This window comes from Oratosquilla oratoria, chromosome 15 (assembly GCF_046742065.1).
Source record: "Oratosquilla oratoria isolate Oo_2021 chromosome 15, ASM4674206v1, whole genome shotgun sequence".
Lineage (NCBI taxonomy): Eukaryota > Metazoa > Arthropoda > Malacostraca > Stomatopoda > Squillidae > Oratosquilla > Oratosquilla oratoria.
The window spans coordinates 66437128-66450530 of NC_134791.1; the positions used below are offsets into that span (position 1 = coordinate 66437128).

Consider the following 13403-nt stretch of genomic DNA (forward strand, 5'->3'; position numbering starts at 1 on the left):
TCGCCCATCTTCTTCCCCACTTTAGCATTGAGGTCGCCTATTACCAACGTGTACTTACTTTTTTCTTGATCCATTACCTGACTTGAATCATCATAGAAGGACTCAATTTCCTCATTTGAACTCTGTGAAGTTGGTGCATAAACCTGAGCTATTTTTAGAGTGTACCTTTTACACAGCCCAATCACAATCCAAGCTACCCTGTTTGACAAACTACTGAATTTGGCTACGTTACCAGCAACCTCTCGGTTGATCAAGAATCCCTACTCCACTAGGTCTTTCTTTGTCCTTACCTCTATAGTAGAACAGGTGGTGACCATCTTGTAATTGTATCAGCTTTTCTTCCGCTCTTCGGACTTCGTTCAGTCCTATGATTCCCACTTGATGTTGTCTAGTTCTTCCACTAAACTCTCCAGCCTGTGATCTTCTGAGAGACATATATACATATATATATATATATATATATACAGACACTCCTCAACTTACGTTTTAGTTACGTACCGAAAGGCCGAACATAAGTTGTTACTGTACTATACATCCGTAAATTCTATTACCGTATCTTATAAAACACCCCTAAATCATTAATTATACACATAACATTGTAAAATAATAACATTAATTTCAATTAAATTAAATTCAAGCAACATAAATTGAGATGGTGAAGGAGGAGGAGGCTAGGCATTACCAGTTTATCATTTGTGAAATGTAAACAATGGATGCAGCGTCATGCGCAAGTATCGTTTGAACTACGGAGAGCGCACTAAACTAAAAAATTCACTCAATTTTTTTTTTTTTTACAATTTTTTTTTTTTACAGTTCAAACGTAAAATCGAAAAAACGTAAAACGAATGAACGTAAGTAGAGGAGCGTCTGTATATATATATATATATATATATATATACATATTAGGGTGATATTAAAAATTAACTTACATTTTTTCTGAAGCAGAACCCAGCATTCTACTCTGATTCAAGAGAAACTCCGATTGCCAAAATTTCAGCTTGATCTGATAATATTTAGGGGCTGCACATCGATGTTGAAATTGTCATCGTACTCCACCCAGAGACTCTAATCATTGAAACTGAGGAAGGAAAGGAGGAAGTGTGATATAATGAAATGAAACGGAAACGAGAGCATATTGTTAACACATTGTTATTGTTAACACATACATACATAAACATAAATGCATATATACAGAAACTGTAAGAGGCTGGTAGATTAAGGTAGACAAGTAGATAGAGGGGTAGGTGGCAAGAAATTCATCTTTACGACTGAGATGTGAAAACAATGATCACTACGGAGTTGCAGAGTTGCATAATTTTGCTCACTGCCTTATGTTTGTAAACACAAGCTAGGATATCGATATTGGTGTTGATGTTATGAAATGTAAACACTAAAGCCACTTCGCTTTGTGACAAGATTGCTTGTGTAAGCAGTATTGATTGAAACAATGTAACAGTCTTTCTGATTGGAGAAAAGGGTGGAGGAGGAGAGAAATTATTGGTGCACGGAGATAATGTCATGCCCTTAAAGGGTGGAACTTAATTGTAACGGTCAAAGTTATTGGATGAATTGAATAGTGACGTCGAAGCAGACTTGGCTTGGTGAGAGTATAAGGATCCCAGGTGGGAGTCCTCTGGTGTACCTAAGACAATAGCATTGTAGAATAATTAGTGAAGAAAAATGAAGAAAAGTTTAAGTTCAATTTAATTCCCCCTCATTTACTGAATAATGGAACTTGACTAAATCATATATTAAGTGGTGCTTACTAAGTAGGATGAAAGAGGCATAGGGCCTACAGATGAGTGACTTACAATTATACAATGATATGAAGAAAGTTGAAAGTGAATGAAGAATTATAATGTCATAGAAGGAACAGTTAATAGAATTAAAACCAGTAATTAAGGAGAAAAGGGAACTGAAAGTAATGTTGGCAACAGAGCTAACAGAAACAACTTGGACCAGGAACTGTTTCTGTTCTTCTTTATTCATCAAAATCTTGTTGTAGTCCTGGAAAAGCTTCACTCCTCGCTCAGCCAAGTTGTTGACAACCTTCAGGCTCTTGATCCATACCAGCGCCTGCTGAAAGTCCACGTTGTCCACCCACTGCACGGGGTCAACTGTGTGTAACTGATTTGGTAGCTTCAGGAAGTCAAACAATCTCCAGCTGTTCGAGGTAGCAAAAGCACTCAAAGGCTGCTTCATTTGCTCAGTGTCGCAGGTGATTCTGGGTGGTGGATCCGCAGATCCCTCCTTCGAGAGGTGTTTGATAATGACTCGCTTCTCTTCCACTGGAACATTGCCATTGAAGAGGGACAGGGCAACTAGTGGCGCACTCGGGTACCACAGGTGTCACCTGAATGACTTAGAAGTGGCTTTTGCGATCTTGCTGTTTTTGTAGGTCATGAGCTGGAGCTTGGGCTGCCAGTGGGGCCTTGAACCAGGCCTTGAGGTAGATCTTTAATACGAAGACGTTGAAATCTTGAATTCCCCTCAGCTCCCTTGGTCAGAGGTCCAACTCTCCCTGAAACATCCAGATCTTCAGGCAGGAGATGGCACTGGCCATCCACCGAGCTCGGTGAAGTGCTCCTGGGGCAATAAATTGGATTCCACGATCAGGAGTTCCATGAGAAAGATGATAGCTAGCTTGAGAAATTCTTGGTAATCATCCTTGGGTTGTTGGTTTTTGAGTGCAGTCTTGGCAAACTGGATGATCTCATTCTTGAATGGAGTGATGTCATCGTCACCTGCAGTCTGATAAGCCTCTTGGTTGACAAACGGCCATCTAGCTTGAAACTTCTTGAAGAGGTGGATATCTGGGCTGGTAGAGGGGGTAATGTCCGCGACCTGGAACGCTTGCTCCAACACAAGCTCCAGCATGTGGTGACAGCATGCCAGGTGGATCAGGTCACGGTCGAACTGAGCTTGAACAAGTTCACAACCTCCACTCTTGTAGCCTGTGTTGGTGCCATGGTGCCGAAGCTCATGGCCCCGATCTTGTTCTCAATGCCCCACTCTTGGACAGCTGCCACCACAGCTTTGGCAATGGCCTTCCCCATTCCAGAAGGCAGTTTAGGAACTGAAATCAGCTGCTGCTTTCCATTACCAGAGACCAATATCGGGAGCCTGTCCACCTTCTCTCTCCTAGTTATGTCTGGTAATATTTTACTGTCCCAGTGCAAGACGAGAGAAGCGTCAGAGGCAAAGTTCTCCCGGATGTACTTGGCCCTGTCTTCCCTGAACTTTACCCTGGCATGGCAAGCAGCATTTTGGCTAATGGTCATTCAGCTGACATCTTGGCTGAGGGCATGTGCTGTTGCCCTGAGAATGTTTGTGGCCTCGCGATCGGTCATCTTAACGCGGTCCATTGTCGCAGCTAGCTCTGGTGTGACCACCTTGATTGTGCTGTGCTTTGTTCTCTTGGGTGGAGAAGCGGTGGATGTGCTTGGTCCAGCCTAATCACCTGTGTTCTCGGCATTGCTGCTGCTGCTGTACGACTCCAACTGAGCCACGGCACTCATCCTCAGTGCCTCTTTCTCCGCCTTGACTCTCAAGGCTTCCTCCATCCTCTGCTTCACCACCTTGTCCCCTTCTTTCCTTGAGAAGTGGAAGTCCTCCCCACCAAACCTTCCTCTGCCCTCCCTTTGAGCTTTGAGGAAGGTGAGGTCCTCGGGGTTTTTGATCATAGATTTGGCGGAGGCGTGGGCCACGTCAAAGAGAGTTCCTAGGTTTTCCAAGAACTCCTTCTTCCGTTCTTGAGTTGGACCTCCCCTACACCTTCCTTTCTTCAGGTGCTGCCACTCCTTGTGGAGCTTGGCAATCCACTTGGCTCTGTCATGGTCGTAAGCCATTGGAATTGATGCTTTTTGCCACATTTCCATGCCTGCTGCTGTCGCTGCCTTGGCGCTTGCCATAAGTTCTTCCTTCAGCTCCAGGTGATGGTGGAAAAACACCTGCATCACCTCCCCCACAGTTGGCAGCCTGTGTTGTGATGGTAGGTAAGGAGAGGGATGGCCAATCAGCTAAACTTCAGTTTTTGCCCTTGCGGAAGAAGCCATCAAGCAAGATCGTAATCCTGGGGGAAGAGAGAGAGAACTTGAAGCCAATGCGCAGCCCCTAAATATTCTTCAATTGCACTCAAATTTCACCAAAACACATTTTTACATACTTGATTCAATTACCGGGTTCCAAGCAAAATAATTCACAATTTAAATTTGTTACCCTCCACCTTGGGACCACCCTAATATATATATATATATATATATATATATGTAAAATAGCACCAGTTAACTTTTGAAATGCTAAGTCAGATGTTGCTTTGACTAATGTTAAATGATTTTTATTTATTAAAGGATCTCAGGTATTGAAGGTTAAAAATCATGAATTTATTTTAACCGATGAATAATTATGTGTATTTTATGGCCTCAATGCAGAGGTAATCATGTCTTTAGCTGAATATTGCTTATTAAGTGGATACATATACCAATGGCTTTTTCCCCTTTACAAGGAAGGTAGCCAAATTCAAAGACATAAATTTACTCCTGCCCATTTCATTCCCATATACTTCACTCCCATTCACCACCCCTCTCTCTTTTCTTGGCTCCTCCTGGATGACGGGTTATCCTTGTATCTCGTCCAATGCCCTGGGTCATAAGCAATGTAGCAAGACACAGCAAGGCCACTTCATTTAATCAGCGACCCCCCCCCCCCCGCTCTCCATCCCCGCATGGAGAAGAAGAGAAGACAGGGAGAAATCCTTTCGGGCTGCATCAAAGTATCATTCACACACACTCCCACACCTCCTCATCCTCCACCCACACCCTTCTATGCATCACCGCATCATCTATATGCAACCATTCTCCACTTACCCCCCTCATCTGTCTCCTCCTTTCCTTCCTCAATAAATATTCCCCTCTTTCCCAATGCCCCTTGTACCCATCCATCCATCTCATCCTTGGTCACTCCCTCATGTTCACTCATTTCTACCTCTGCCTTTCACACTTCCTTTACTAATCTTTCTTCACACATTCTTGCCATGTGTCCAAATCATCCCAATACTCTTTTATCAACCCTGTCTTCCAAATTTCTTTTCACGCCCACTCTCCTCCTCACCTCCTCATTTCTCACTCTATCCAGCCTAGTAACCTCTACCATATTTCTCAGGAATTTCAGATCAAAAACATTTTAATTCTTCCTCTCATATGTTCCATATTTCTGTCCCATGCAGTGCTGTCAACACAATCATTCTTTCATAGAATCTCCTCTTAGTAACCATTCCCAAATGTCTATTCCTCAATATAATTTTTAATCCCCCATCCACTTCCTCCCATTTCTCTCCTGTAATACTCACTTCCAATTTCCTACTATCCTTTCCTTTTGTACATCTCATCACCTTACTTTTACCCACATTTATCTTCAACTTTCTTTTTTCGCACACCTTCCCAAACTCTTTCACTAACTTCCTTAATCCCTCTTCTGATCCTGCTACAAGCACAGTGTCATCAGCAAACAACAACTGGTTTATCTCCCACTTTTTTTTTTTTTTTTTTAACCATCTCCAATCCCCAGCCCATTATCCTTCTTTTTACTTTTCACTCCACCCCATCCATGTATAAATTGAACAACTAAGGCAGCATAACACACTCCTGGCAAAGTCCCACCTTTGCCTCAAACTACTCACTCTATTGCACTGTACAAGAGAGCTAACTGGGAAGCTTTTACTGAAGAGACAGAACAACATTTTGAAACACTTAACAGTACACCAATCACAAACATAAACAATGCTGTGCACGCTTTCAATACAATCATACAAAACGCAGACAAGAGATACATCCCTAGAGGCAACAGAAAATCACACAACCCCAACTTCACACCAGAAATCCAAGGCCTCATCAGACAACGTGACACACTTAAACACGATACCCCCACACCTATCCCTCAAAACATAGCAGACCAAATACAAACACTAAACACTGTGATTGCCAATAAAATACATGAACAAAAAACACAAAATTGGCAAAACTTTATCAATACACTTGATCACAAAACAAACACCAGCAAATTGTACAAAACACTCAACAGCATCACACTATCCAACACTAACACTACACGCTCTCACGCAGCAATAATCACAACAACAGATAATCTACCCTCAAACAGACAACAAGCAAATGCACTCATACATCATTTTGCACAGACGAGCCATCTTACATCTCACCCTGACGACTGACGCACCATTCGACGTAAGAAAGACTTCCCCACAGACTCGGACTATACACCCTTCATAGACAGTCAGACAAAACTCATAATGCATAATCTCAAGCACTCATCTGCCTGTGGCCCTGATAACATAAGCAACATCCACCTAAAACACATTGGACCACAAGGTATACACACACTCACAAACATTGCAAACTACAGCTATTCACACAACACTATACCCGACATCTGGAAGCATGGTAAAATAATCACCATTCCAAAACCGAACAAAGACCCAACAATCCCAACATCGCACCGCCCAATCACACTTCTCTGCACCCCCTCTAAAGTCATTGAACGCCTAATACTTAAACTTGTCACACCATATATTCCCCTTGCTGACTCACAACACGGTTTTAGGCCACTACACTCCACAAACACTCTTCTGACAAACCTCACACAAAGAATTTTAGATGGCATCAATTCAGATAGGCCCCACCACAGAACATTAGTAAAGCTTTTGATGCTATCCCCCGCCACAACCTAACAAATAAAATATATAACACAGACATGCACAATAACACCAAAAGATGGCTGGCCAATTATCTGGCAGGCAGGAATGCTCATGTGTCATATAATGGCCAATCATCGCACATCAGAAACATTAAGAACGGAGTACCACAGGGTTCAGTTCTATCCCCCACATTATTTAATCTATACATGCATGACTTACCCACACCAGACACCTCAGAAATACAAATCTCTTCCTACGCAGATGACATAACAATCACATGCACACATCGTAACACAGACAAAGCTGCAGAAATAATCCAGCCTTACCTTGACACACTCAACACATGGTTCATCACAAACAGACTCAAAATAGCTCCAACCAAATCTACAGCAACACTTCTCACCAACTGGACAAAAGAACACAAATACATACCTCATCTCTACATCAACAACACTCTAATACCACACACAAACACACCGAAAATTCTTGGTGTAACATACGATACATCCATGTCTTTCAAACAACACATCACAAACATAAAAAACAAATGCACACCTAGACTTAACGCACTTAAGTCAATCACTGGAACAACATTTGGACAAAACAAAGAAACTAATATAACAATATACAAACAATGCATACGCTCAGTGATGAATTATGCGAGTCCTGCATGGGCTCCTAATCTCAGTGAGACACACCACAACACCCTTCAAATCATACAAAACAAAGCCCTAAAAACAATTACAGGCTGCACAAATACAACACCTACAGACCATTTACACCATGAAACAAAAGTCCTCAAAGTCAAGGACCACCTCGACATGAGAGGCACACAAACACTTGCTGCAGCCACCACAAACACATCACACCCGCTACACTACATAGCAGAACACCCACACACACCAAGAAACATTAAAACTACACCCAAAGACCTTTATTACGCACAGATACTCTCTTCTCTTCCTCCACAACCACCAAATACCAGCCTCCGAAAACATATTCATAATCATATCACTCACCGCTCCATTAACACACTGAAAGACAACACACTGCTGCATGCCAGACCCCCTGATATCCACCCTTCTGAATCCTCTCTCCCACGAAAGGACAGAGTCCACTTGGCCAGACTGCGATGCGGTCACCACCCAGCACTTCTAAGCTACCAGAAGAGGCTGGACGACCGTGTTGTGAACAGCTGCCCAGGATGTAACACTTCACCCCATACCATACAACACATAATGGAAGACTGCATTATACACAATCATGCACGCAAACAACACAACATACACTCTATAAAGGATTTGTGGGAAAACCCAGTTTCGGCTGTGGCCTTCCTTGGGGAGACGGGACTGCTCGGACAGACAGTCTAGGGAACGACAACAACAACTACTCACTCTTTCCATTTCTAATTCTAACACAGATTCTACTATTCTCGTAAAACTCTTGACTGCCTTTAACAGGTTTCCTCCTATCCCATATATCTACACTACCTCCCACATTGTCTTCCTGTCTACCCTGCCATAATTCTTTTCCAAATCCATAAAGGCCCAAAAAACATCCTTACTTTTTCTTGTAGCTTTCTCACATATCTGCCTTATCTCAAAAATCTGATCCACTCAACCCTTACCTGTCCTAAACCCACGCTGTTCCTCACCAATTACTCCCTCTGTTCTTAACCCTCTCAAAACCCTCCCATAAGCCTTCCTAACTACACTCAACAAGCTGATCCCTCTGAAACTACTACACTCACACTTGCCCCTTTTTCCCTTGTAAAGTGGAACACAGGCACTCTCTAGTCCTCCAGTACTCTACCCTCTTTTAGATAAACATTAAACAACTTCACCAGCCAGTCCACCATCACTGCCTCCCCTTTTTAGACTCTGCTTGGTACCCATCCAACCCAGGTGCCTTACCTGCTCTAATTGTTTTGATAACTGTTTCACCTCATCTTACCTTATTTCTTATCCATTTTCTTCATTCATCACCATTTCTTAGTGCTTCCCACTGCAACTACCTTCCCCTCCCTATCTTCCTTCACATTTATTAAGTAAAAGATAGAAAAAAACATGGTTTGAAATTCTGGTTCTTGAATATAGTGTTATTGATATAACCTGATGTGAAAAACAACTCTGCAAAGTTAAATGGATTATAGGTTATTAGACAAAGAACACATCAATGCCTCATATTATGCAGTACCTTGTTTTGCACTCTTACACTCAGGACATTTTCTTATTTCAGATCACAGGAGAGTGAGCTAGCTGCAGCTCTTGGCGTAAATAGGTCAATATCCCTGTATTCTCAACTAAGTGATGAGGACTCACTTGTTGATAATCAGCTGCATGTAGGGGAACCTTTGAACAACAGCATAAACAGTGTTAATACCATCCAAATGGACAAGCATGATTGGACCAGTGGTGATTGTAATACTCTAGCTCAAATACAGGACTTGAGTATTAAAAATGGGGTAACAGTGAATCAGAGAGGTACTGAAGAAGATGATAGAATTGATTTGTTGGATTCAGGTGTTTCCACTGAATCGGTTGAGGATTGTAATCTTCTAAAAGAGGGTAAAGTCTCTCCATTTATATTTCCATCCTCGAATCCAGCCACTAGTTCTTATATGAAGAAAATTGACTCTGAAGGAAATAGCCAATTATCTAGGAGTAGAAATGGTTCTCAGTCCTCACAACATAAAAATGATGATCAGTCATCCAGAAGCTCAGGTAGCAATACCTTCCAACCATATCTTGTATACCAGAATCCATTACACAACTCCCCACAAAGAAATGTATCTCTTCGATCAGATGCACTACGAAGGTTTTCACAGCAATCCCTAAGTGAGAATGATGAACCCCAATCACCCCTCACTCCAATCACACCCCTAACCAATTCACTGCCAAGTTTTATGCCAACTCATTCAAGACCTTCACAAGATGAGGTATTGCGCAGTCAGTATGTATTTGTTGCAGCACAGCAAATATCTCAAGCACAGGAACATGAAGAAAAGCAGGAATATGAAGCTGCTTTCAACATGTATCGAGAAGGCGTAGGAACATTACTTAAAGGTGTCCAAGGTAAAGAATTGTTGTTTCTGTGTAATTGATATAGTTGTATGTAGCCCAGTATATCTGTATCCATACACACACACACACACACACACACACACACACACACACACACACACACACTTCAACGAACGGACGGCTTAGAGGACGTTCTGAAGAAAAGTGAAGTTTCGTGGATCCCAAAGCAAAGGAAGTGCCTATTGTATTTACAGGGTGGGGGGGAAATTGCTCGTGGGGTAGTGGGAAAGTAGGGAAAGAAGAGAAGGGGAGGGATTGCTGAGGGAAATGGAAGGAAATGAGGAAGGAGAAGACTTGGCCCAGGCAGACAAACGAAATGTAAACACCAAAAAACGGCCCCCCGACCAACTGAGTGACGACGAAATGTCTAATAAAAATGTAAAGATTAGAAGTATAGATAAGAGCAATACAGTAGAAAGTGATGAGAATATTTTCCAGGGATTTAAAGAGGGTGGGGGGGACACAAACCCCCCCCGACTGACAAGACTAGAAGAGAAGTTCGATAAGATGATCGAGGACTGGGAGCGTAGGTTTGGTCATGTTAACAACATTGTACAGAGGGTTGAAAAATTGGAAGAACTAAAGAAGGAGAACAAAAACTTAACTAAGGAAATAGAAGACCTAAAAAGACAGTTAAAAGAAGTAAAAAAGGAGAACGAAGAGTTAAAGATGAATAATAAAGAAAACAGAGAGGGATGGAAGACAATTCAAGAAAACAGTAAAGTTGCATTTACTGACATAATCAAACAGCAAATGAGAGAACAAACTGAAGACTCAGTTATTAAAGTGATGAGACAGAAGGAGAATATAGTAAGAGACTTAGCTGATAAAAAGAAATGTATAATTATATTAGGAATGGAAGAGAAACATAACCCAGATAGAACCTCAAGAACCAATGAGGAAAATGAAAAAGTAAGCAGTTTACTAAAATTAGTTCAGGAAGATGAACCAGAAATTATGAAGGAAATTGAGGAAAAATTCAGACTCGGAATGTATAGTACAGATAAGACCAGACCAATTAAGATTAAATTCAGGTCACAAACGACGGCAGAGAATATCTTATCCAAAACAGGGAAACTAGCAACAAGTGAACAATATAAAAAGGTATGGATAAAGAGGGAAATGAATAAAGAGGAAAGAGAGGAAGAAAAGCAGAAAAGACTTGAAGCTAAGAAAAAAAACGAGAGCAGAACGGAGTCAGAAAAAGAGAGATTCTATTGGAGAGTAGTGAATATGAAACTAAGGCGGTTCGACATACAAGAGAAAAACAAAAGGGAAACAGAGAACACAATGGAAGTGACAGAAAACTAAGAGTGTCTTACACAAATATAGATGGATTAATAACAGGATTGAATGAGCTGAATGATTATTTGAAAGAAAAAGAACCGGACATAATGGGAATTGTAGAAACAAAATTAAAAGGCCCACTACCACCCAACAGTGTAGGACATGATGCATATAATTATTGGATTAAAAACAGAGAGAAAAAGCAAGGGGGTGGAGTTATGTGCCTGACTAAGAAGGATATAAACGTGAGGGGTGTCATATATGGAAAGAATACAGTAGAGATGATTATGATAGAAGTGGAAGACAGAGATAAGAAGAGCAGAAAGTTTGTTATAAATTATGTGCCTCCGAAAACAGCCTCATGGGAGGAGAGTGAACGTAAAAGTATGTTAGAGGACACAAAGATAACATTAAATAAAATAATGGAAGATGGAGGAAGAATAGTTATGATGGGCGACTTTAATTGCAAAGAAATCTGCTGGGAAGAAATGACAGTAAAGGGTGGAGACGGCTCATGGGGAAACGCTCTACTTGAGATGATTACTGACCATACAATGACACAATGGATACAGGAGAACACTAGGTATAGAAATGAAGAAGAACTGTCGAGACTAGAATTAATAATTACATCTGAACCTAGAATAGTGGACAAGATTGAATATAAAACACCAATAAGTAAAAGTGACCACATATTGATTGAACTGGAACTTAATGAAGAAAAATATATGAAAAGAAATGAGCAATATAGAAAAGGAAGAATGATGTATGAAAAAACAAACTTTGATAAAATAAGAGAATTCTTTCAACAAGAAAACTGGGAAGAAATATACAAAGAAGAAACAACAGTGGAAGATAAATGGAATATTTTGACAAAAATTGACAAAAAAGGAGTGGAAAAGTATGTCCCAAGACAAAAACAAGAAAAAGAATATGTAAAATGCTGGTACAACAAAAGTTGTAGGGAGTTAAAAGACAAAAGAGACAAAGCCTGGACCAGATGGAAAAAAGACAGAAGACCTGAAAAATGGAAAATATATACCGGTTATAGAAATGAATATGTACAAACGTGCAGAGAGGAAAAGAGAAAATATGAAAAAGATATCATAGAAAAGTGTAAAGATCAACCAAAACTATTCTACAGATTTGTAAACAATAAACTGAAAAACAAACAAGACTTGGAGAAAGTAAGACAAGGGGGAGTTGAATACACTGAGGAAATGGAAATGGCGGAAATTATGAACAAACATTTTAAATCAGTGTTTACAAGGGAGAACATACAACCTGAAGAGAACAAATGGAAAGAGAAAGTCCCCCCTATGGAAGAAATAGAAGTAACAAAGAATGAAATATTGACACACTTGAGTAATCTTGATGTCAGAAAATCACATGGACCAGATGAAATAGCAAACTGGATTCTGAAAGAATGCAGGAATGAACTGGCAGACAAAATACATAGCATACTAAACAGTTCCTTGAAAGAAGGAAAAGTTCCAGAAGATTGGAAAAAAGCAAATATAGTACCTATATATAAAGGAGGAAATATAGAAGAACCTACAAACTATAAACCAGTCTCTCTAACAAGTACAATAGCAAAAATTTGTGAAAGAATTATCAAAAGTAGATGGGTAAAATATTTAGAAAAAAACAGTGTTAAATCCAAGGCAATATGGATTCAGACAAGGACGATGATGCGTCACCAATTTAATATGTTTCTATTCAAGATATAATACAAGAAAGAGATGGATGGGTGGACTGTGCATTTCTAGACCTAAAGAAAGCTTTTGACAAAGTACCACATAAGAAGTTGCTTAAGAAATTAGAAACTGAAGGAGGAATACAGGGCAATCTGCTAAATTGGATGGAAGACTTTTTGCAAGAAAGAAAAATGAGAGTAGTGATAAGAGACAAACACTCAAAATGGGATAAAGTAATAAGCGGTGTTCCGCAGGGAACAGTACTGGCCCCAATAATGTTTGCTATATATATTAATGATATGGATGAAGGAATTGAAAGTTATATGAGCTTCTTTGCAGATGATGCAAAACTACTAAAAAGAGTGAAAACAGAAGAAGATTGTGAATCACTACAGAGAGATCTATATAAAGTACAGGAATGGAGTAGGAAGTGGGAGATGGAGTTCAATACAAAAAAGTGTTGTATAATGGAATTTGGAAAAAGCAAAAACAGAATAACAGGATCATATAATTTGTGAGAAGAAGGAATAAAAAAAGTAGAAAATGAAAAGGACCTGGGAGTCATTGTTATGAATAATATGTCACCTGAGAAACATATAAATAAGATTTTTGGAGAAACTTATAATTTAA

At 40.3% G+C, this 13403-nt stretch overlaps 1 protein-coding gene across 2 annotated transcripts in view; it reads left to right on the forward strand.

The window, feature by feature from the left end:
• Positions 1–13403, forward strand: part of LOC143033487 (ribosomal protein S6 kinase delta-1-like) — a 329868-nt gene that overhangs the window by 80636 nt on the left and 235829 nt on the right. For both annotated transcript variants that reach the window (XM_076198986.1, XM_076198987.1), the window contains exon 5: positions 8948–9783. In XM_076198986.1, coding sequence (XP_076055101.1) covers positions 8948–9783 — 836 coding nt within the window. The remainder of the gene's footprint in view (positions 1–8947; positions 9784–13403) is intronic.